Raw genomic sequence first — 26,469 nt, 5'->3', positions numbered from 1 at the left:
CATTGTCTGACGCAGCCCATTACCAAATGTCTGCACATACACAGCAGCATCAGTAACATAAAGGTGTGGGCCACAGACAGGCAGTGTCAACATCCCCTGGGGCCTGCAGCAGCAGCGCCCCGCCCCCCCAATTAAACTCAGGACCTTGTGCTTGTCAGGCAGGTACAGCACCACTGAGCTACATCCCCAGCCCTTTTTCTTTTTCTTCTTCTTCTTCATTTTTAAATTAGCATTTGTCTTAACAAGTGATTCTTATCCAAGCTAAAGGTTAGGAAGCACTGACCTAATCAGAGTTAGCAGGAAGTGAAACTCAAGTTTACCAAGCATCTAAACTGTGTCTCCAGCATGCACCCAGTCCTTCTCCATGGGTGCCTAATGTACCTGCCAACACAAGGCAGTAAGATGCGTAACGCACCTTTAGGCAGATGAGGGAATCAAGGCTTGGAGAAACTCAATGCCCAGACCCTCAACTCCTCGGTGCTCAAGGCTGCAACAATTCCAGTCCAGGACATCTGGCTCCAAGTATGCCCCCTCCCCCCAACACAGCCATCCTCAGGGTCTTGACCATGCCACATCGCTGTAACTGCAAGAACAGCAGTGATCACTTGATGACTTTAACATGTCTAGTGCTTAAGGGAAAGGAACACTAGAGCTTCAAAACACTTTCCTTATTAACCACTTACCAGTCCAATTATTTAAATATAAGATGATCAAAAACTGCATATTTTAAAAATTTTTATAAGATAATGTAATGAGAAATATAAAAACAACACTTTAATCAAATGTATTCAAAGAGAATCGACTGGTTGAAATGACACCTGCCTAAGAGATGCTCGGCATTGTCAGTACGTAAATAAATGCACTGCCCCAGTGACGTCTGGTGTAAACTATTAAGTGGTTAATGTTGGATGCATGCCAGCATCAGTTACATTCAGTGACAGTTTATGCTGAAGGTGGTGGCACATGCGTATAATCCCAGCACTCTGGGAGGCTGGGGCAGGAAGACTGCAAGTTTGAGCCAAAGAATTTTGAAAAGGGGCTGGGGATGTAGCTCACTGTGAAGGTCCTGGGTTCAATCCTGAGAACTACAAAAAAAAAAAAAATCCGTTGACAAAATACACTCAAGACAGACTTTCTCTCATTCTAGCCTATCATCAAATACCTCTTCAACTACTTCCACCAAAATGTTCTTTGTTGTCCAGGGAAGAGAGCAGAGGTACAGGTGCAAGGGAGACGGAACGGGAAGGACAGAGTTCTACCAATCCACTTTGCACTGCACATCTGGTTTCTCTACTTATAGTTTTAGTCCATATAGATATTTTTTTCAGTCAATGAGGCAAAAGAGTAGGAGATTTAAGACCATTCTAACTGAAAAAAAAAACAAACTATTCTAACTGTGCACCTCAAACCTTTGAGGCTACTCTGGTTTAAGAAGTCTCCAGAGCATGGGCCGGGGATTTAGCCCAGTGGTTCCATCGCCTGCCTCGCAAGTGCAAGGACCCAAGTTCGATCTCCGGTACCAAAAAAAAAAAAAAAAGAAGTCTCCAGAGCAGAGGGTGCTAGGCTCCACGCCTCCATTCTGATTCCTGCCACCACGCAACACTGACTGCGGGCCAGTTAGGGTGTGCTGCTTACATCATCATCCAGAGTCTCATCATCCAACTCCTCCAGCTGGGCCTGGTTGTATCTAAACTGGATTCGGTTCAACACCTCCGTGAGCAAGAGGACCAGGGCATCTTCGTACCTATGTGGGAAACAGAAATTCAACAGCAAGTGGAAGGAAGCTTTTAGTCAAGGATTTCAAAAAGGCTTCCTAAACTGAAGGGAATGGTATTCAGGTTAGACTATCACATGCGAGAAGCATAAATCCCCAATGCTAAGTGTACAATTCAGCAAAGGTGTGTGTTTGTGAGCAGAACAGGAGCAACGCTATTATTTAAACTATATTCTAGGTATCATACATCTGTTCGATGGATGAACCCTTTCACCATTACATAATGTGTGCCTTTGTCTCTGGTAACAATTTTTATTTTAAAGTCTATTTCGGAGGGCCGGGAATTTAGCTCAGTGGTTCCACCCTCTGCTCTGCAAGCGCCAATGTCCCGAGTTCAATCCCCAGTACCAAAAAAAAAACCAGTCTATTTTGTCTGATATCAGTATTGCTAATCCAGTTCTTTTTTAGTGTTTAAATTGAATATATTTTTGCATCCTTTCAATCTATCTGTGTCCGAATCTCAAGTAAGTCTCTTGTAGACAACATGTGAATGGATCATGTTTTTTAAAAATCCATCCTGCAATCTCTGCCTTTTAACTGGAGAATTTAATCCATTACATTTAATATAATTACTAAAGGATTTATTTCTGCCATTTTGTTGTTTTCTGTATGTCACAAGCTCTTCAATTCTTCCATTTTGGCCTTCTTTTGTGTTAATTTTCTAGTGTAGCTTTTTTTTTTGGTACTGGAGATCACACTCGGGTCCTTGTGCTTGCACAGCAGGCGCCGAAAGATCTGGTGTAGCATTTTTTAAAATTTTATTTTATTGGCACATTTTAGGTGTACAATAAAATCACAATCACATTCATCACTGGAAATTTGCACCTTTACATCATCTCTCTTGGTTCTTATTTTTTCCCCCATTCCCCTGCCCTCCCTTCAACCCCTCCATTCCTCCCTATTTACAAAGACTTTGTTTCCTTTTTTTCATTTTCTCATATTAATTCTATTCCCTTTCCTTTCCCCTACCCCTCCCACTTCCCATTCACCCCTTTTCTCCCTACTTCACATTATCTATTATACCTTTTAGTCCTTATTTACACTTTCAGTTTCTCGAACTAGAGAAACTATTCGGTGTTTACACATGTGTGTCCTATTTATTTCACTTGAGAGTATCGCCTTAATGTTCTTCCATTTAGCTATGTCTCTATTTTTTCATTTTGTATGGCTGAGAGGTACTCCTTTTTTTTTTTTTTAAATATATTTTCTTTATCCAGTCTCCAGTTGATGGGCATTTGGGCTGTTTCCAAGTTTTAGCTATTACAAACTGTGCTGCTATGAACATGGGTGCACATATATCACTGTGGTATGATTCTTTTAATTCTTTGGGGAATATACCCAGCAGGGGGATAGCTGGGTCAAATGGGACCTCTAAGTCTAATTCTTTGAGGTATCTCCATACTGATTTCCACAGCAGTTGCACCAGTCTGCACTCCCACCAGCAGTAGAGCAGTGTTCCTCTTTCCCCACAGCCCTGCAACATTTGTTATTGGTTGATTTCATGATAGCAGCCATTTTTTCTGGGGTGAGGTGGAATCTCAGAGTTGTTTTCATTTGCATCTCTCAAATAATCAGTGATGCTGAACATTTTTTCATGTGTTTATTTGCTATTTCTACTTCTTTGTCTGAGAAATGTCTGTTCATTTCTGATGCCCATTTTTGGATTGGGTCTTTAAATTTGAGAGGTCTGATTTTTTTAAGTTCTTTATAGATTCTAGATAGTAGACCTTTGTCTGAGGAACAGCAGGTGAAAACTTTCCCACAGTGTGGGATAGTGTAGCATTTTAAATGCTTGTTATTATTTTTTTTTTTTTTTTACCATACACGTTTTTATTTATTTCCTTAGTGGGTACCCTGGGGTTTACAGACATAATACGAAAGTACCAATTAAATCAATAATTCAATGCTTTTAACAGCTATGGGAAGGTAAGGAGGTATCATCAAAATTAACAGAAGTTAAATTGTCTCAGGTCACAAAGATAGTTATTTTGAACCAAGGGCTCCCTAACTCAAAATCCTATGTTCCCTCAACATATAAACCACCAATGGATTTTGTGCCTGTGACATCCAACACCAAACCCTAATTTTTAGTCTATTTTAAGAAGACTTAGGAACTGAAAAAGGGAAAAAGCCTGGGGAAACCTTGACTCTCTGGTCTGTGTCTAAGAGTAATTTGTCAAAGAAATACTTGAGCCCTAGGCTTCACTATTTTTCACATTGATAAGACCCTAACTCAGAAGACACCAAGTTATATGCAACATTTACTACCACAGAGGTCAACAAACCTTTCATTTTTCAAGAATAAACATGTGGCCTAAATGCTTGCCTGTCTTAAAATGCTTCTACAACAGGTTCAGTTGCTCCTCCCACTCATAAAGTAAACCACCCAAGCAAGTTAGTAGTCTGGGCCAGTCTACTTGCCATATTTTGTGGGGCTGAAGCTGAGGCTACACAAGCCCATTTTTCCTCAGCCCGTTAGTCTCTGCCAAGAGGGATGGTGAAGGAAGTCAGAAAGAGATAAGGAGACATGAAGGGACTTCTTTTTTCCTGTGAGCTTGCTCTCCTGGCAGTGTTGTCCCAGCAACGGTCACCAGCAGCAGCAACAGGTGCCAGTTTCCACCCTCATTCCACATGCCCAGCACATGTCCCAGCTCCCTGGGGGTCCTCTGTGTTTCTGTGGCAGTTAAGGGAACAACTCTCCAGAGATCTGAGCATCACTGCATGGAGCCCACTCCTCTCATCTGGATTTTCATAATCCCAACCTCCTTCCTTGAGCCCCTAGCCTCAGGCATGGAGTTGCTTCCTATAGTTATCATCCATGTTGCCTCAGTATTCCCTTTTGGCTTTTCTAGCCCTCTAAAACCTATTTCCTACAATGAATTTTCTGTTGAAATAATTAAGTATGGTTTCTGTGTATCTGACAGTACCCTAATATTCTACCCAATCTAACTCCAGTTGGAGAGCCAAACTATAACAAAGGTATCTGATGTCAGGGGCCGGGGATTTAGCTCAGTGGCACCACGCCTGCCTAGAAAGTGCAAGGTTCTGAGTTCAATCCCAGGTGGCGGGGGGGGGGGGGGGGGGGGAGAGACAACAACAAATACAGTCCACCTTGTCTAAGAGTTACAACCCAGGTGATGAGACTCTGTAGAGACAGTCTACAGAACACTTACAAGACCCTATGGACTGTCACATTGCAGAGTTTGATAGGCACAATAGCTCATTTCCTAACTAAAGACAGACACTGCCCACCTATCCCACCCCCCTGATAACCCATTTGCAAATGATTTAGCAATACAGACCCCAAGGCCTACACTGCACTGGCAATGGAGCACAGCCCATGAAAGAATGCTGCCAGGGAAAATTACTAATAGAATTGGCAACATCTGTGGGAAAACCACCCCACAGAGTTGAAATCATACGTCAGCACCCTTCACAGAAAGCTAAGATCAAACACTTAGGCCTGGAGCTTGTATTTGCCATTTGCTCATAACATAAATTCCTGAAGTCACAGAAGTCTCATACTATAAATTAACCAAAGCATTCTCACAGAAAGAAAATCTACATCAGACTAGAGGGTGGACCAAAGAACAGATAAATTCTGTGATCTGTAAACTGCCTTACTGAACTATGAAGGAATTTAGAGACTTTGTATGTAAAGATGACCCTAACTTTGAACTAAAATCCTGTCAGTTGGGAAGTCTAGCTGCAGAAAAACAGTATCACTTAAAAAAATTAAAACTCAGTGAGGAACCATGCTAAAAGCACACAGATAATTGCACTTGCAAAGTGGGGCAGGTCAGAGGTACACGGAGAAAGCAGAGACTGCAGCTGCCTTACTCATACCCATTCTCCCTTTCCTCCTTAGTAAAAGAACACTGGGCACGGAGGCCATTTCCCAGCCTCCCTTGCAGAGAGCGATGGCCCAGAAAATACTAAAAGAAGTCATGAGGTGGGGCTTCTAGGAAAACTTGTTTTGCTCAACTTCTCCACTGCTTATTCCAGCTACCTGTAGGGTCTCTGTTCATCCATCTTTTATTACAAGGTGACTGGAGATGGAAGCCATGCCTTATGCCTACAGCCAGTAGGAACAAAACAAAACAAAACAAAACAGGTAAAAGGATCCAAAAAATTATCAAGCAAATATTGAGGATTCTTAAGGGAAAGATAACCAACAGATGGCAACTTCAAGATGACACAGATGTTAGAATTAGCCATTACTATAAGACACTATTACAACATCAATGAGGTTCTGTAGAAGAAAAGAATTGGGAAATGAACTGTATCCCTCCTCACCCCAATTTATTATGTTGAAGAACTATTCCTCAATGTATCTCTACTTAGAGGCAGGTCCTACAGAGAGGTAATAATGGTCAAATGAGGTGTTAAGTGTAGGATCTTCATCCCCTGGGAGTGGTGTCCTTACAAGAGGAAGAGATGTGAGATAGCTCTTCTTCTGCGTGCACACGCGAAGAAATGCTATGTGAGCAGGCAGCAAGAAGGCAGCCATCTGCAAACCACTAAAAGAGCGCTCAGCACGAGTGAAGCTGCTGGCACCTTTATCTGGGACTTCTAGCACCAGAACTGCGAAAATACAGTACAAAATTCTGTTGTTTAAACCACACAGCTGGGTGCGAGAAAGCAGGCTGGTGGACGAGCAGTGGCTACCTAACTGCCCCTAACATGGCAGGCAGGCCCGCATGAGACATGTGGTGCCCCACAACCCAAAGGCACGACCATCAACCAACTCCAAGCTGCCTATACACTGGGGTTCCCCTGGCACAAGCCAGCAGAGGGGTAGACTAATGACCTGATTAGACAAGGAATATGCCTAGGGCCAGGCATGGTGGTGCACACCTGTAATCCCAGCACTGAGAAGGCTGAGATAGGAGGATCGATCTAAATTTTAGGCCAGCCTGGGCTCCATAGTGAATTCAAGGCCAGCATGAGCTACACAGTGAGACCCTGTCTCAAAAACAAAATGAACAAACAAAGCATATGCCTAGGGAGAGAAGATAACTCTGGAAAGACAGCAGACCTAGAGAGAAATTATAGACCTGGCCAGCAATGCCTGGGACTCCAATGTTACCCTCCCAAATTGATTAGGTGAGAGACAACCACAGGAGACCACGGAAGAGAGGAAGACACCCCCCCCCCAGAAATATAAGCCTGTGGTGTTAAGGACACAGGCCCTGCCCTTTATAGGAAACAAGACTCCACAAATGCCCACATTAAATCTGACAGTCCACTTGAACCTCCGTCCCATGGCCTGCCTCCAGCAGAGACAAGGGTGCCGATGCATTTCCCATCTACAAACAGGAGCAAGGACACACCTTGCGTGGACAGTAACCACAGTCTCGGAAGAACAGATAGATGGTCCTCTGGTGTGGGGAGGGCACCTCAAAAATCCAATGAATTGGAGAATTCAAAAGAAATGGATAGATTCCTATATATATATGAATTAGCAAAACTGAACCCAGATGATTTTTAAATTTTGAATAATCCAATAACAGATGATGAAATTGAAGCAGAAAAAAAACTACCAAGAAAAGCCCAGGTCCAGATAGATTCACTGCTGAATTCTACAAAAATTTCAAGAAAGATCTAACATCAATACTCTTGAAGCTCCTTAATGAAACTGAAAGAGAAGGAGCATTACCAAAGTCACTCCTGGAAGCCAGTATTACCCTAATTCCAAAACCACACAAGGATCCAACTAAAACAGAGAACTGTAGACCAATCTCTTTAATGAACAAAGAAAAAATACAAAAATCCTCAAAAAGATACTTGTAAACAGAATGCAACAAATCATCAAAAAGATCTTACATTATGACAAAGTAGGCTTCATCCCAGGAACGCAAGGATGGTTCAACAAATGCAAATCAATAAATGCGATACATCACATAAATAGAAGGACAAAAATCACATGATCATCTCAACAGAAAAGGCTTTTGTCAAAATCCAACATTTTTTCATAATAAAAACTCTGAAGAAAATAGGTATAGAAGAACCTTATCTCAATCTGATGAAAGCCATTTATGACAAACATACTGCCAACATCATTATTAAATGGGCAAAAACTGAAAGCTTTCCCTCTAAAATCAGGAACAAAATAAGGATGTCCATTATCACTTTGTTCAACATATGTTCAAAACATTAGCATGAGCAATTTGGCAAGAAAAAGAAATAAAAGGGGTAGGTATAGGAAAGAAAAAAATCAAACTATTATTATTTGTAGATGACATAATCCTCTACATAGGAGAAAAAAAACCAAAAGACTGTTGGACTCAACAACAAAATTCAATAATGTAGCAGGATACAAAATCAACAAAATCAGTGGTGTTTCTGTATACCAATAATGAACCCACTGAGACATAAATTAGGGGAAAAAAATACCTTTCACAAAGAAAAAATTAAATATTTAAGAATTAACCTAACTAGGGAAGTGAAAGATTTCTATGATGCAAACTACAGTACTCTAAAAAAGGAAACTGAAGAGGACATCAGAAAATAGAAAGAGATGCCCTGTTCCAGGACAGGCAAAAACCAATATAGTAAAAATAATCATAATTCCAAAATTGATATACAGATTGAATGCAATCCCAATCAAAATACCAACAACATTGTTCATAGAACTGGAAAAATCAATCCTAAAATCCACATACAACCAAAAGAGATGCAGAATAGCAAAAGCAATCCTGGGTAATGAGCAAAGTGAGAGGCATCACAATCCCCAACTTACAGATATACTGCAAAGCTACAGTGATAAAAACAGCATGTCATAAAACACACATGAGAATCAATGGAATAGAATAGAGGATGCAGAAACAACCTGAAGCACATTCAACTCTCACCTTTGACAAATGGACCAAAAACAAACTGGAGGAAAGATAGCTTCTTTAATAAATGGTACTGGGAAAACTGGCTATCCATATGCAGAATACTGAATCTAGACCCATATCTCTCACCCTGTACCAATCTCAATTCAAAATAGATCAAAGAACTAAATGTTAAAACAGAAACACTTAACCTGTTGGAAGATAAAACAGGTAAAACTTTAAGTTAGAAGCACAGGCAAGGACTTTCTGAACTAAGCCCCAATTGTATAGGAAACAGTACCAAGAATCAACAAATCGGATCATATCAAATTAATAAACCTCTGCACAGCAAAAGAAATAACCAACAGAGTAAAAAGAAAACCTAAAGAATACGAAAATATTTTTGCCAGCTATTCCTGAGACAGAGGGCCAATATCTAGAATAAAGTAGTCAAAAAAATTAAGACTCCCTCAAAATAAAAGACCCAATCAAAATATGAGCAAATGAATAGACACTTCACAGAAGTGGCCAATAAATACATGAAGAAATGCTCCACATCACTGGCCATTAGGAAAACAAATTAAAACACCACTGAGAGGGCCGGGGATTTAGCTCAGTGGTTCTACCGCCTGCCTCACAAGCGCAAGGTCCTGAGTTCAATCCCTGGTACCAAAAAAAAAAAAAAAAAAGAATGACAAAACACCACTGAGATTTCATCTTAACCCAGAAAGAACGGCCATCAGCCAGAAATCTAGTAATAACAAATGCTGGCAAGCCTGCAGGAAAAAAAGGAGCCTCTACATTGTTGGTGGGAACATAAACTAGTTCAACCACTACAGAAATCAGTATGGAGATTCCTCAGTAGAAATTCCATTTGACCCAGCTATTTCCCTTCTACATATCTTTCTGAAAGAGTTAAATACAGTGATACATACATGCATTCCCATATTTACAGCTGTACAATTCATAATAGCTTATTCTTGGAAGTAGCCTATCTGTCCTATCAACAGATGAATGGACAAAGAAAATGTAATACTGACATAGAATAGAGTACTATTGTGTCATCTAGAAAGATAAAGTTGAGTCACTTTTAGGAAAATGGTTGCACCCTGAGACTATATGTTCAGTAAAATAAATCAGACACACAAGCTTAAATACTACAGTTTCTTTTGTATGAAAAACCTAAATTATAAATAAAGAGCAAAGTAAAGGACAGATAATAGCAAGTAGGAAGACAGATCTTTCTCAAAGGGGAACAGGATCAAGAGATGGAGGGAGGAGAGAGAGGTAGGAAAGAGGATAAAAAAGGAATTAATATGTGTTGTGTACATGAACCAACTCCATACGAGGAATGTAAACATCATGTACTACAAACATGTACTACTAAAAATAAAACACACCCAGCCTTATTTTTATTGCAATCTGAGCTAATATTAAACATAAATGATATTACAAAGAAACAGGAAACTTCAAAACTGAAGGAAAAGCAAGAACACTGGCAAATGTCTGGGTAAATATAACAGACTTTTTTTTTCCTGCTCCTAAGATCTTTAAAATCTGGGTAGGGATGAAAGTGCAAAGTTAGAAAGCTATCTGGTGGGGTTTCAAAACATGTGAAACATGTAACAGCTACAGTGAAAGGAAGGGGGTAACAAATCTCCATCACACCAGGGTAAAATGTTAACATGTGAAGTGAATATCTGTATTAATACCCAGAGCAACCACTAGACATAAACCCACATGAAGAGTTGTAGTCAACCAGACATGGTCATGCATACCTACAATCCCAGCATTCTGGGAGGCTGAAGAAGGGTCACCAGTTCAGACACAGCCTGGGCAACTTAGCCAGACCCTACATCAAAATAAAAAAGGCTGGGTGGGATGTAGCTCAGCGCAAAGGCCCTGGGTGCAGTCCCCAGAAGGGAGAGAGGGAGGCAGGGAGGTAGGGAAGATAAATGTGTATATAACTAATATCAGTCTCAAAACAAATGAAGTAAAACTGATAGACCTAAAAGGAGACAGAGACAAATCCATAATTACATTGGGAGAACCCCCTTTTCTCTGAGCACTTGACAGACAAGCAGGATAAAGAAGATATGCACAATATTATCAACCAATCTAACCTGACATTCACAGAGCACTCCTCCCAACAATAGAATTGCTCTTTTTCAAGTACACAATAAATAATTTACAAGAAGACTGGAGTATGAAATAAACTTTAACAAATTTAAAGAACTGGTATCATATGAACTATGTTCACGGTTCACAATAAATTGAACCAGAAATCAATAAAAAAAAAAAGTTCACAAATATTTGGAAATTAAGGATTTAAAGAAAAATCAACAAATATTTTAAATCAAATAAAATATAACATTATTAAAATCTGGTGAAAAGGGCCGGGAATTTAGCTCAGTGGTGCCACCCCCTGCCCCACAAGTGCAAGGACCCAAGTTCGATCCCTAATACCAAAAAAAAAAAAAAATCTGTCAAAAAAAAATCTGGTGGATGAGCAGGGTGTGGTGGCACACATCTGTAATCCCAGCACTCAGGAGGCTGAGGCAGGAGGATCACCCTGAGTTCGAGGCCAGCCTGGGCTACAAAGCAAGACCCTGTCTCAAAATAAATAAATAAAATAAAATCTGGTGAATAAGGCTAAAGCAGTGCTTACAAGGAAATTTACAGTATTAATTGTATTAAGTGCAGTATTAGAACTGCACTTTATATCATAAACTTCCATTGAACTGCATGGGAGAGCTGGCTCCAGAAGAATGTTTAAATGAAAACTGCAGTGCAAAAACTGCAGGATCATTCTGAAAACTGTTTGGCTTCTAACATCAAGTTCTTCTTAGGACAAAGTTGATAACTCTCTAGGACCTTTCTTAAATCAGAATTTCATGGCAATTTCTAGGCCAAAGTACTATTCATAGTACAGGCCTCATATAGTAGTCCTACAGAAGAAAACAATGCAGAGAGCCAGACTGTGAAGTGAATACTCTCTGATGTAATTCACAGAGTGGAGTGCACTGCAAGACTGACAGAGATCTAGCTGCTTTCTCTGCAAAGGAACTGCACTTTATATCATAAACTTCCATTGATTTATATGGGAGAGCTGGCACCAGAAGTATGTTTGAATGAAAACTGCAGTGCAAACTGCAGGATCATTCTGAAAACTGTGTTTGTCTTCTAACATCAAGTTCTTCTTAGGCCAAAGTTCATAAATCTCCAGGACCTTTCTTTCATCAGAACTTCATGGAAATTTCTAGGCCAAAGTGCTATTCATAGTACAGGCCTCATATAGATGTCCCACAGAAATAAACAATGCACAGAGCTAGACTGTGAAGTGAATACTCTTTGATGTAATTCACAGAGTGGAGTGCACTGCAAGAGTGACAGAGATCTAGCTGCTTTCTCTGAGAAGGAACTGCACTTTATATTATAACCTTCCATTGACTCTATGCGCACAATGAAGATAAACCATACAGACGTCACAAGTTATTAAAGTTAGGTAAAATTACTCACACTGAGGCAAGTACATAGTAGTGCCCAATAAATATATGAAGAATACGCAGACAGGCAATAGACAAAACCCCAAGACAGGTAACTATGAAGGACTAATGCATAATCCTGTGGAGCTTTCTCAACTCAATGAAATAAGCGTGGCCACGTACTGACTCTCCAGGGTAGTCTGGACCATGAGTGCTAGCAGGAGCTAGGCAGATACCAGGCCTCTAATCTAAACCTCTTTAACACATTTTATTAACCATGTCAATTACCATGTGCAACAATAGCACTTCCTCTGTCTCACAGAATGACTCACTCTAAAAAGAAAGGAGAGTTTTTTCCTCACACCCACATTTGTTTACAGTGCAATCTAATGTTACTCACAGTCCCTGGTCAGGTCTGTGGCCAGCACTTGCCAGCATTTTTGTGACAAAAGAGTTCACAGGACATGACTCAAAGACTTTAGATTGGTTCACATACTCAGCTTTCCTCATCTTCCTGTACTAGTACGTTTCTACACAGGTGACTCACGCTGATGAGCAATGAGAAAAGAAAGTGAGGGAAAATGGGCAAGAGCACCAACACTGATTCAGGGACCACCAACTATCAGCCAAGGTACTGCACGCTCAGAGAAATGGCTCGTTCCATTTTCTCAGGACCTATGAGGAATACACAACCATCCCCTCAAAGTACAAATGAGGGAAAAGAGACTCAAGTTCAGGCCTTTCCATACCACCATCTCAAAATGGCAACTGTGACACTATCCCACTAGCAACTCTGCTCACCCGGGTGTGTTACGAAACATTACCCCACCAACACTGGGTGCAATTCTCTGAAGTCGCCACTAGCTCTAATCAAGAACCTCTTGAGCACTCTCACTGTACAAGAAACAGGCAGAGCTCCGATTTCCAAGTTCCTAAGACCAAAAATAAATTCATGAACATTTGTGCTTCTAAATTTGTAGCCCACAATGCCTACCACTTTGTTGTGATAAATGTTGTAAAACTTTGAGACCACAAGGGACAGGAACTGAGCGCTGCCTCTTGTGACTTAACCACATCTACGTTTCCCAGTTAAGACACCAAGAAACATTTCTGACTACTTCCTGCAACATCAGTTGCTTCTGAAATTCTGGCTTAAGCCACAAATGCGATTTCAAAAGCACCCCCATGTATTTCATCAGTGAAAAACATTTGGCCACATTTACATCCTCTTAGTTAAAACAAAAGTAGCAATCACCAGTAGCTAATCCAGCTGCTCCTACAAAATAGCACATTTTTATATACTGGGGCTCTCCTAACATGGAGCAAAGACTGCAAATTTTCAAAGCTCCGATTCAAAGGAAGACTAAGCCAAAGTTCTACTGCTTTCTTTGGACATCGGTCTCCTTTGTAGTGTGCCTCGCATCACTAGACGGTGTCTGATAGGACAAGCAGTTCCCCGGTAACCGCTCAGCATAAACCAGACTAGTCTTGAAGGCTCTTTCATATTTCTGTTTTGTTTTTAAAAAGCATTAAGAAAGTGCTGTGCGTGTACATGTGTGTGCACCTAAAAAACTTGGTCATGAAAAATAAAGCTATGTTTAGAATGATAATCAAATGACCAATGAGAAAATTTGCTAGGACTTACACTGGTCAGCCAGAACCACAGACAGCTGTGCCATCAGATGACAACAAATGGGCTGAAAGGCTGTGACCCGCCCAGGGGCCTGTCCCTGAGCTCCAGGGTCACCACCATCAGTTAGGAGGCAGTGGCATTTTCCATTACTTGTGATCATGATCACTGTGACCAGTAACTGAATGTTAGGTGCAGCCAGATACCTGCAGGGTGTTTGATATTCTTAATTCCTTGAATCTGATACACCTTGCAGGAGGGATATTAGTACTCCACATCGGTCTTGGAGAGGCCTGACGAACAGGAACAGCACTGCTGCACAAGAGAACAGGAACAGGAACTCTTGCTCTCCCTCATCCCCGGCTCGTCCCCTCTGAGAAACCTACACATCTAACACTAATAATCTGCTGCTGTGCAGTTTCTCCATGAAGCCATATTCTTCCACTCTCTCATTTTTACTGTGCTTAAAAAGCATTTTTACATGAACCATTTTTCCACTTTACTCTCTCAATAAGCCTGAGTGGGAAGCACGAAGGAAAATCTACAAGTAGAAATAAAAAATCACACACAGTCCCAGAACCAACGGACATGGATGGCAGTTCAGCATGAGAAAAAAACATTTGGCAGAAGTAGCTTTTCTCTGAGGAACTTCTTTCAAAAACAGTTAAAGCTGACAACTTCACTAAAAACAGGATCTATGGCTGTACGGAAAATGTTCTGTCTGAGGCATGAATGTACTGTCTTCTCCATAACCACATCTGACCTGATACCACAGCAACACAGAAGCCACCCTGCCATCAAAAAATAATGTTTGTGAGAAAAAGGCCAAATGCTTAAACTTGGATGCCAATAATCAGTTTAGAATTTTTAAAACTCAGCCATGGAAAGGGTTTCTGAGATTCAGTTGATCCTCTCTCCCCAGGCGGAATTTCTCTCCACTTCCTTCCATTTGGCTCACGTCTGGGGAAGAGGCATTCCCTAAACTCCACTGCTAATTACTAGTGCCATTTACTGAGCACTGACAATGTGCCAAGCGTCCTAAATATGTTAGTTCACTTCGTGTCTCATCATCCCCATTTTTCAAATGAAACAGAAGCTTCCAGAGGCTAAGTAACTCACCCAAGTACTGTATCTGCATGTAGAAACTGCAAAACCAGGACGCAAATCTAGGGCTGCCTGATTCCCCACCACATACCCAGACAGTAGCACTCCCTTCATATGCTGGCCAGCTTCCACACACAGTGACCACCTACTCTGTAACTGCTCTTATCAATACTGTGCAAAGATGCAGGAGCCATAACTACCCAGCTACCTGGGAAGCTGAAGCAGGAGGATCCCAAGTTCAAAGCCAGCCTGGTTAATTTAGCAAGATCCTGTCTCAAAATTAAAAATAAAAAAAATATTAAAAGGACTGAAGATATAGCTCAGCGTTAATGTGCTTGCCTAGCATGCACAAAGCCCTGGGTTCCATCCCCAGTAGCGCGCGCACACACACACACACACACACACTCTGCCATAACCAAACTGAGTATAATCCGCAGGCGCTCTCTTCAGGGGATACAGTACCTATGACCAGATCACCTAGTTTGAAAGCACCTATCATAACTGTGTGCATGCACTAGACATACTAGAATCAGGTTTAGTTCAATAAGAAACTATTCTACCTTGATACAGGAAAAAATCTAATTGTCTAGCTTCACTTAATCTTAGCAGACTAATTTCAGGATCACACACAGACAGGTGCTATGTTATTAATCTCCCACTGACTCTGCTGCAGGTGACACTTCTGACTGTAGCAACCTATCAGGTTAAAAAATGTCCTCCAGCAACTGTTATCTCTGCCTGTTCTTCCGGGAAAGTTGCTTTTCTCTTATCACCCTCAGGAGGGCCAAAGAAACCTTTTGCTGCTTTCTGGGGAAAAGATGTCTTTTGTATCTTAATAATTAGCTGCAGAATTCTAGGCAACAGAGAGGCAGGGGGTATCACAATCCCCAACTTGAAACTATACTGCAAAGCCACTGTGATAAAAACAGCATGGTACTGGCAAAGAAACAGACCTGAGGATCAGTGGAATATATTAGAAGATGCAGAAACAACTCCAGACATACTCAGCCACCTCATCTTTGACAAAGGAGCCAACCACCATCACTGGAGGAAAGATAGCCTATTTAATAAATGGTGTTGGATCGCTTCTCAGCCTTTTGGCTAAGATCAAGTGTAGTATAAATGGTGTTGGAAAAACTGGATTTCAACCTGCCAAAGATTAAAACTAGACCCTTACCTATCACCATGCACTAAACTAAGATCAAAGCAGATAAAAGATCTAAATATTAAAAAAGAAACACTAAACTTCCTGGAAGATAAGTTAGGTAGAACTCTTGAAGACACTGGCATAGGAGAAGACTTTATGAACAAAACCTCAGTAGCATGGGAACTAGCACAAAGAATCAACAACAGGGATCTCATCTTATTAAAAAGCTTCTGCAATGCAAAAGAAACCACCAACAGACCTAACAGGCAACCTACAATATGGGAAAAAAATTTTAGCAGCTGTACCTCAGACAAAGGACTACTATCTAGAATATATAAAGAGCTGAAAATAATCAGACGCCCCCAACTCAAAGACCCAATTCAAAAATGGGCATCTGAAATGAACAGACATTTCTCAGAACAAGAAGTAAAAGCAGCAAATAAATACATGAAAAAATGATCAACATCACTGGTCATTCGAGAGATGAACATGAAAACAACACTGAGATGTTCCACCTCACCCCAGAAAGAATGGCTGCTATCAAGAAATCAACCAATAACAAATGCTGGCGGGGGTGTGGGGAGAAAGGAATCCTTCTCCATTGCTGGTGGGAGTGCAGGCTGGTGCAACCACTGTGGAAATCCATATGAAGATACCTCAAAGAACTAGGACTAGAGGTCTCATTTGACCCAGCTATTCCCCTGCTGTGTATCTTCCCAAAAGAATTAAAAGAATCATAGCACAGCGATATATGTGCACCCATGTTTATAGAGGCACAATTTGTAGTAGCTAAAGCTTGGAAACAACCCAAGTGCCCATCAACTGGAAACTGGATAAAGAAGATGTGTTTTTCTTTTATAAAATGGAGTACTACTCAGCCATAAAGAACGAGAAACTAGAGTCATTTATATAGCTAAATGGATGCATATTGAAGCCATACTCTTAAGTGAAATAAATAGAACACACATGTGTAAATACTGAATAGTTTCTCTAGTATGAGAAACTGAAAGTGTAAATAAGGGTTAAAATGATTAAAATGAGTAATTGATAATTTGAAACAGGAATAAAAGTCCAAAGGGGTAGAGGTGATGGGAGGGAAAAGGGAAAGGAAAGAAAGGAAAGGAAAAATTATGAGAAAAGAAAAAAAAATGGATATGAAGTCTATGTAAACAGGGAAGGGTGGAGGGGGTGAAGGGTACATAGGTAATGGGGAAAAAATAAGAACCAAGGTACATCATGTACAGGTACAAGCAACCAATGATAAATGTAAATAAATTGTATACCTAAATTGTACCAATAAAAGAACTTAAGAATAAAAAAAACCAAAATAATAATTAGCTGCAGAATTAACTATTCTTGGGCAAAGGAACTAGAAAGACATGAATCATAAGACTTTCTAATCATTAACTTTTCTTTAGATTTATAAAACCTGATCTGATCATTGATCTGCAAGTAACAGTAGCCATCCCTCAGAAAAGCAAGACTGCTCAAAATTTGTAATTACCCTGGAATTTGGAATTACCTTGGAACCTGCCTCTCTGATATGTCTCCCTCCAACTTGCTATTTAACCACCACTTATCACTTCAATTATTTAAATACAAGGCGACCAAAAATTGCATATTTTTTCATTAAGTTTTGTAAGATAATATAAAGGAAATAGACAAACAACAATTTTTTGTTGTTGTTGCTTTGGTTTTTTTGAATCAGGGTCTTGCTACTGTAGTCCAGGCTGGCCTGTAATGTGTTGTGATCTCAAGTGCTGGGATTACAGACATGCACCACAATATCCAGCAAAGATGACATTTTCTTTTCTCTTTTCTTTTTTTTTGAGACATGGTCACAGTGATCCTCCTGCCTCAGCCTTCCCAGCGCTGGAATTACAGGTGTGAGCCACCACACCTGCCCAAAAAGACAATTTTATCAAATTTATTCAATAACTTTTCTATGTATGATATATCTTTAAAACATTCAGTACATAATGCAATATCACAACCTGAACAGTAGTATCTAATCTCTGTCCAAATTTTTTTTTTTGGTACCAGGGACTGAACTCCAGACCTTGCGCTTACAAGGCAGGCGCAGCACCATTGAGCTAAATCCCGGGCCCTCCAAATTTTTTGCACTACTGTCTTTCTTTGAACAACACATTTTACAATGTCATATTAATCTTTCCTTTTTTCCTATGGGTGGTATAATTTCAATAAAATGTCTACCCACTAAATGTAATGGTGAAGACATCGATGATGCCGTCCTGGTAGGCATTTCACTGTCCCATATTTTTCAATTATTTGGTCTATTAGACCTAATCTAAATTGTGAATGATTATTTGAACCCTCTTATTTTAAATAACAAATGAGTTCTATATTGCTTAGTCCAGAAGGTGCACAAATATTTTATAATATTTTTTCCTCACTTTTTGATTACAGGATAGCTTGTTAGGTGTTGGTCAACTCTGTCAACACCACCCATAGAATCATTATAATCACTGACCACTACTGAATTTTTTTAGTTTTGTTTCTTCATTCAAGTTCGATCATTTCTGTATTATGACTAGTTGACAATTAGGAGACGTCTTTTTGTCTCTCCATTTCCTAACACAGACTTTTCCTCTCTGATATCTAACATTTCTCCCTTTTTCAACTTTTCTCTTGTAGATCTTTTGGTACTTCCTTCCTATTCAGTTTCTGTGTCCCAAATGTGTCCATTTTATATTGTAAAAGAATATCACTGATTCCTGGAGTATAAAAATTATATCTAATGTACTTATGATAAGAGTTTTTTTATAGATTATAGCACAAAATTATAGGGGCTTTTTGGTTTCTTTTTGGTACTAGGGATCAAACTTGGGTCCTTGCACTTGTGCACCAGCCGGCAAAACCACTGAGCTAAATCCCTGGCCCAATTATAGGTTATTTTCACAAATAAAATAAACATGAATTAGTAAAAGAAAATGACCAGAACTTGTTAGATTTCACTAGAACAAACATCAAAGGCAAATTCAATGTCCCAAATAAAAAAGTATGCAAAAAATATTCGAAACACAACATATAAACAGACATTTGAGTGCATCTTGTGCAAACAAGAATTGGCTGGTTGAAATGTGACCTGCCCAAGTGCCTGGGATGGTCAGTACGTAAACAAACACGCTGCCCAGTGACACTCGGAGCGAACTGTTAAGTGGTTAAGTCTCGCGCCCACAACTCCTTAGCAAGATGGCCTTGTTGACAACAGTGTCTACCTTCTTTTGTTTGCTAGCTTTCCAAATAAATCTTTTTCTTTGCCCCAACAACTTGTCTATTCTCTAGAAACTGGCCTTCTTGAGTGATAAACAACAAATATGGGGTCAAGGTTATAATCCTTTTTTTTGTTTTGTTGTGGTACTGGGAATTGAACCCAGGGCCTTCCCATTGAGCTACATCCCCGAATCTTTTGTTTTGTTTTGTTTTGTTTTTGAGACAAGGCCTTGCTAAATCACTAAATTGTCCAGGCTAAGCTCAAACTTCCAATCTTCAGCCTTCCAAAGTGCTGAAGTTATGAATCATTACACCCAGTTTCTTTTCTTTTCTTTGCCTCTTTCAAACCTGCTTCTTCAGTATGTAACTAGAATACAGCCACATACTGAGAATATGATGGGCATATTTCTGCCAAGAAATGTAGTCATGTCACTTTCTCCATATATGGACCCTGCATTATTTTCCTAGCATGCTGAACCTCCAACTTTCCCTCCTTTTCCCCTACCTAGTGGCACTAAGATTACTGTATATTGTACCAGAAAAGTACTTTCTGCCTGCAAGCAAGAAACATGGGAGGGAAACAAATGTTTCCCAACAACTAAAAAATATAATAAAAAGTAACTGCCTCTGGAGTGTAGGATTATGGACAACTTATCTTACTTATGTTTTTCTATATTTTCCTAGTTTTAAAAATGAGTAACATTTCTGATAGGCATTTATTAATTTATTTATGAAAATTTGGAATACATACAAAAAAGGGTAAGAACCTAATGAACCCTGGGTTCTCATCAACTGACTTCTGCATCAATTGCCAATGCATGGCCAACCCTGTGTCTTTATGCATCAAATCACTTCCCTTCGCCTCTCAGGGGCTATTTTAAAGCAAAACCCAGATTTCACATCATTTCATTCCATAAGTATTTGTCTGTATCTCTAAAACGAGGGCCTTTGAAAAAACAACCCCACAGCCGGGGATTTAGCTCAGTGGTTCCATCGCCTGCCTCGATAGCACAAGGACCTGAGTTCGATCCCTGGTACCAAAAAAAAAAAAAAAAAACCCCACAAAAGTATTATCATACCTAGAAAATTAACAATACATATTTTTAAATCAGAAAAAAACCTGTCTTAAGAAAGTAAGTTATTTAAAAGAAGAAAATGCCCACTGGCACTACTGCCTCAACAGCTTACATGTCTCAGTTCTCCCAATGGGGTGCAGCTGTGTGGCTGCCTCTTAAGGGCACAAGAGTAACTGGCGCAAACGGCGGCTTTTATGTGCAGTGTTCTGGGGTTTACCTGTTGAGAACTGCTTCCTTGTCTCCCAGACGACTTTTAATTTTACTTGTCAGATAGTCCAAAAAGAGTGTCCAGATATCCAAACAAGAGAAGTAACCTTCATGAGTAGGCTATGGTACAAAAGAAATCCAGACAATGAAATTACTTAATGCAGCTATTCCTTAGAAACCCACATACCAGTGTTTGCTTCCACCAGAATGGTAAAACCACAGGCCTAGATTCCCTAACCCTAGTTACCACCACTGGTAACCAGGTTTTTAGTCAGGCTTTTTGCCACTGGGCCCTACTGAACCTAATGACACCAGGGTACCATGGAACACATCATTAGGGACATGCTTTGTAAGTCAAGCTGAATTACAAAATACACGGAGCAAAAGCCTATCTTAAAATCTGAGACAATGGTGGAGAAAACTCTTACAGATCATCCAATTCAAATCTATTTTAGAAAGAAAACAACTGAGATTCTGAAATATGAGCTATTCAAGATCAAGGACAGGAAGTTCTTTTTATCCTCAACCAATTCTCTTTCTACTACAAATCATTACAAAACCAAAAATAAGAGTGGCTTCAAAGGTGACAGCTTTACATATTTGAAGGTAAGGAGAGTAATACTGACAAGTCTTCCTACACAATAAATTGAAAAGGAGCTGTTAAGTATCATCCTCAGAGAATTAAGCATTTTGCAAAAGTAGAGGGGTCGGGCCGGGGATTTAGCTCAGTGGTTCCAGCGCCTGCTTCGCAAGAAGAAGGTCCTGAGTTCGATCCCTGGTACCAAAAAAAAAAAAAAAAAAAAAGTAGAGGGGTTCAAACAGGGTAGCAGCAACCTTGAACAAGGTGTTGATAGGGACAAATAGAAGAGAAGAGCACGTCTTTTTAAGGCCCTAGCGGCTTTACAGGTGTACTTGTTAACTTTTTTTTTTTTTTAACCTGTTAAAAGCTTCATGTTTTTGTTTTTTTGATACCAGGGATCAAACTCGGGACCTTGCGCTTAAGCGTGGGAACCACTGAGCTAAATCCCCAGCCCACTTGTTAACTTTCTTAAGACGCCTGAATTCTATTTCATGCAAAATCCAGTCTTCACACTCTCCAACATCTATCTAGTCCTTCCGATACACATTTGGGCTCTAATGCATGGCCCCAATCTCTGACAGATCCACTCAAATTCTGGCCACCCACAAAAGCCCTTTAGTTTTGCTGGTGACTGCCTCACTAAACCACATATTTGGGGAAAGGATCAGATATAGGAAGAAATAATACCATCATCTTCTTGGACCTGGTTCCTTCTATTTCTGATCTACAAGAAAATCCAGAAGTTTACAAGTGCACATAAGGAATTTGCTCAATGAATAACTAACACTGGGTGATAGGAAGTACATCTGAGTTCTACAACCAAGCTGAAAAATTGTAATTTAAAAAACCAGGCAGATTGAAAACACTGCCTTAAGGTCATTGTTTAATGGGACCAACTTACAAAGTTTGTAGCCTTAAAAAAGTTTTTGTACTAACGTTTTAGTACAACTCAAAAACATAAAGGAACTACCTCGAGTTTGGGTTTAGTCTCAGTGTCATGGAGGAAAGGGAGATGGTAGCTTTCCAAAAAAAGACCCATAGCCCACTAAGTGATTGTCTATCTTCCGTGGAAACTGTTGGCTTCGGATCAGAGGTCTACACTATAAAAAGGAAGAGAGCCCTAAAACAAGACCAATACAGTGGATAACTATAGAATTAGGAGTCTGTTTATTACAATCCAAAGTCTCCCACTTGTTTCAGGGGTTATCTGACATGATCATTATTTCTGGAGCAAAGTAAATGTTGAATGCTCCTTTCTGGGCTACTATCTTCTGGCATACATTTACACAAACACTTCCTTCTGCATCCCTGCAATGCTTATTCATCTGAACCGTCTCCACAGTCCCAATGTTGGTTCTTTTTAGGGGCGGTGGGGTATCATAAGGCTTTTGTTTTTGGTCTTTTCATTTTGTACAGGTTTTTGCAGCAAGGATAGTAATGTGTAAAGAGAAAAAGTTATCTAAAGTACAGTATGTGTAGTTTTTTGTTTCTCATTAATATGAAGAAAGTAAGTCCAATTCTCACAAATATTAATCATTTTTTTAAAAATGCTACGCATTCTTGGAAAGGTACAAATATAAAATTTAGAAAAATAGGGTAGGGTTTAGAACCATGAGAAAAAACTTTACCAGCAGGTCCATTTATCATTTTGGATTTGGAACTTTTTTGTAATAGTGACAAGAATGGGTACAGTGCTAGGAAAGTTCTGGGAGATGCTGTCAATTTTACTTTAAGAATTTGATGTTTCTGTATTTTTTTGTTTGTTTGTTTTGTTTTTGGTACCAGGGATCAAAGTCAGGTCCTTGTGCTTTCGCAGCAGGCAGCAAAACCACTGAGCTAAATCCCCAGCGCCGATGTTTCTGTATTTTATCGTTTTCAATAAAACTTAAAAGTTTTGAGAAAAAAGAAAACAAAACAGGCAGACTCTAGCCTCACAATCCAAGGAGTAACCATGGAACTAGAGGTCTCCAGCTCAGGCAGGACCCAGCAGGACCAACCTCAGGAAACAAAATGACCAAGACCTGTCGGTACTCCATACCTGGCCAAACCCAGGATGCCCAGGACATGAAACTAACCAGAATGATCAGGAAAACCAATTAAGGCACCATGTGAAAAATTACATGCATAGTCAGTAGACAGGCCACTACACCTGTATACTCAAGGGATGTGGTCTTGCTTGGCTCTACTTGCTGGGATTCCCTGAAGTAAGTCACCCCATCGCCCTCTCTTGATTTGAAAATACCTTCAAACCCCTCAAAAGAACCTGACGGATCTGGTGCCTGTGGAAGTGCTTTGGAGAAAAGCTACCATATACATCCACCCTTTCTGGCGACAAGTACTTTGCAATTATACACACTCTCATGCCTCTGAACTAAGACTTAGTATATGGCTCAGGCTGGGGGTGGCAAGGGTGTCGCTCTGTGACCGAAGCACCACTACTCACACCCACACAGTGAGTGAGGCCTATGTGCTCCCCAAAGGCTACCCATGACCTGGCCAGCAGAGAATGGATGCTCTTTTTTGAAAACACTTAACCTCTTATTTTTAAACCCTACCCAAAAGAACTCCTCAACAGCCAGGCCCTGATCCTACAGGGTGCTGTACCACCTTTCCTCTGCTCTGCCTCTCCAGGAAAGGCTGACTCTGCTACAATGAACACCTTCTGGGTTCCTGTGGACACCCACACCAGGAAAGGAGTGTTCTCATAAAGGAGGCCAGAGAACAGAAGGGGCTCAGCTGCAATGACCTCCAGGTAAAGGGAGGAAGAAAGAAGTTTTCTGTTTTCTTCTTGGTCACGTCTCTTTCTTTTCGCCATATATAATTTTGAGAAACCACCACTTCCAGTTCAATAAGAAACTAACACACAAGTCTAGCAAAAGAATCATAAGATAAACACTGGGAAAGACCCTGAAGACTGACTACCTCCACAGAAGCCCATCTTCTTAGATAAGCAAGATGTAATCTAAGAAAATTAAAATAACTTGCCAAGGACACAGACTAAATAGAAACAACCAGAGCCCAAAAACAGAACTTTTAGGTCCAAGTATAAAGAAAATACTGTGTACTAGAAAATACTTAGGGGAGGGGGGAGGTTGCTGCAATAAAATCCAGGGCCTCGTGCATGGCAGGCAAGTGCTCTGCCAATAAACACACCCCCAACCTAAAAATACTTTCCTAGCTTTCTGTATATTATATAAAGAAGCCCATTTATTATTTGTGTTTATTAGTGTGTATTTGCTGTAAATAATCACACTCATCACATGGAGTTGGTAGTGCACATGTGTCTTAGGTCTTTTTACTTTCCCTTGCCCTCCTCCCATCTCTGGTCCCCTTGCCCATTTGCAAAGGATCTATCTCCTTGAAAGAGCCCATTGTATATAGGCAGCAAATTTTAAGCCTTTTCCCCAAAATAAGCCCCTTCTTTCTGATCTCAGCACTGACTCTTCACCCTTTATTTTAGTCCTACTTAGCCTAAGATATCTATTAACACTCACTCACCTTCTCTCAATCCTCTTCTCCTGGTCTCCTTTAAGAGTTTTCTGGATCTGTCAAGAAACTTTACCATCTCTGCTGTTTCTCATCCATGTCTTCACCCTCCCACAATCTTCTCATCATCTCTTCTGCTCTCTTCACCCCTAGGCCTGTAAGCCCATACTCTCCTCCCTGCTCTGCACTCATTGGCCCACTATGAGACATCCAGACACTTCAGGCTTGGGTCTCTTCTGCTGCTGCCACCTAACCTAGCCTCCTCTCGCAACCCCAGGGACAGCTCACCCTTCACAGTGGGTACTTTTACTTTTATGCACCAAGTTCCTCTTTGAGAAAGGTTAGCTTTCACCCCCAACCCTTGCTCCAATTGCCCAATCACATACAGCTCTCCCAGCCTAGACTCTTGCCTCTTCTAGCCTCATTAAACTACAACATGAGAGAGAGAGAGAGAGAGAGAGAGAGAGAGAGAGAGACCCCGAGACCAAGCCAGATGCAGTAGCACACACCTGTAATACTAGCACTCAGGAAGCTGAGGAAGGAGAATCTCAAGTTTAAGGCCAGCTTGGGCTATGGAACAAAACCCTGTCTCAAAAAAGCCAACAAAATAAAATAAAAACTTTAAAAGGATCAACTTTAAAAACTGATGCCATCACTAATCCAGCAGTCTCATCCCTGGTATATATGCCAGCGCAGAGAGCTACCAGTGTGCCTCAAAGCCATGACCAAAGATGTCACTCCAACAGTATTCATGATTATGCAGAAATACAAGTAGCCAAGTGAGCAGTGCAGTGGACAATCAGATGGGATGACTTACTGCTGCAACACAACGAACATGAACTACTGCCACAGGAGACACAGATGAATTTCACAAACAAAATGTCGAACAAAAAAAGCCAGACAAAACACATACACATTATATGCTTTCATTCAGAGAAGTTCTAACAGGCAAAACTAACCTGTGGCACTAAGGTCAGGACTGGAGTTACTTGTGGGAAAAGAGGGGGGAAGTGACTCAGGTAAGGGACAGGAGGGATTTCTGAGGTGCAGATATGACTGAGTTCTCAATTCAGGTGTAGTTCCATGGATGTTCATTTGGGAAACTCATCAGGCTATTCATGCATGACTTATGCTTTTTTTTTTTTTTTTGGTACCGGGGATCGAACTTGGGTCCTTGTGCTTGCAAGGCAAGCAACCGAACCACTGAGCTAAATCCCCAGCCTGTTTATGCATTCTTATATGTACCTCATACTTTAATAAAAAGTTTATTTTAAAGACACAAAAGAGGGGGTGTGTAATGGAAATGTTAAAACCAGACTACAGTGACAACTGCACAACTCTATCAATTCTCTAGGCTCTTAAATTACACTGAGTGGCTTTCATGATATATAATACCACAATAAAGCTTTGAAGCTACCCACACATACATGTATATGTATGTATGTAAGTATAAAATAGAGCGATACTGGGATGTAAGCTCAATGAAGCCAAGAATTTCGTGTGTGAAGACTATATGCCCCACTCCTGAAGCAGAAAAGGAGCTCAAAAAATATCTGTTAAATGGGAAAAAAACTGCATGCCACCAAAAGTTAACTCTTCCTAGCTTCACTATGCTACTTCTGGTGGGGAGTTCTAGTGACAGCTACAGAATAGAATTAAAGGACCTAACTTCAGACTGTTTCTGTCCTTTGCTTCTCTGCCATGACAGCGGGTAAGAGCACAAACTCTGTGTGAGGCACTGAGCAGGCTGCTCCTTGTGCCTCAGTCCCTTTATCTGCAAAACGCATGTAATAACAGGACCTACAGGTTGCTAAGATGAAATGCAGTAATCTTATTAACTACTACATAAATGTTTCGGAAATAAAGCTCTCTCTTCTGGAAATAACAAGGAAGACCTTCCTTGAAAAAGGATGAACAGCTCTGGTGCT

At 40.4% G+C, this 26,469-nt stretch overlaps 1 protein-coding gene and 1 pseudogene across 5 annotated transcripts in view; one reads left to right on the top strand and one right to left on the bottom strand.

The window, feature by feature from the left end:
* Xpo6 (exportin 6) overlaps nucleotides 1–26,469 on the bottom strand; it is a 128,660-nt gene that overhangs the window by 34,246 nt on the left and 67,945 nt on the right. For all 5 annotated transcript variants that reach the window (XM_021237372.2, XM_087209074.1, XM_004856012.3 and 2 more), the window contains 2 exons: nucleotides 20,486–20,595; nucleotides 1,636–1,744 (listed from right to left, as the gene is read on the bottom strand). In XM_021237372.2, the coding sequence (XP_021093031.1) occupies nucleotides 1,636–1,744; nucleotides 20,486–20,595 (219 nt within the window). The remainder of the gene's footprint in view (nucleotides 1–1,635; nucleotides 1,745–20,485; nucleotides 20,596–26,469) is intronic.
* Nucleotides 15,893–15,987, top strand: LOC147828638 (U2 spliceosomal RNA; annotated as a pseudogene).

This window comes from Heterocephalus glaber, unplaced genomic scaffold (genome assembly GCF_053883595.1).
Source record: "Heterocephalus glaber isolate CG9 unplaced genomic scaffold, H.glaber_assembly_v1.0 deba00000943, whole genome shotgun sequence".
NCBI lineage: Eukaryota > Metazoa > Chordata > Mammalia > Rodentia > Bathyergidae > Heterocephalus > Heterocephalus glaber.
This window is presented reverse-complemented; position numbering and strand designations above follow the sequence as displayed.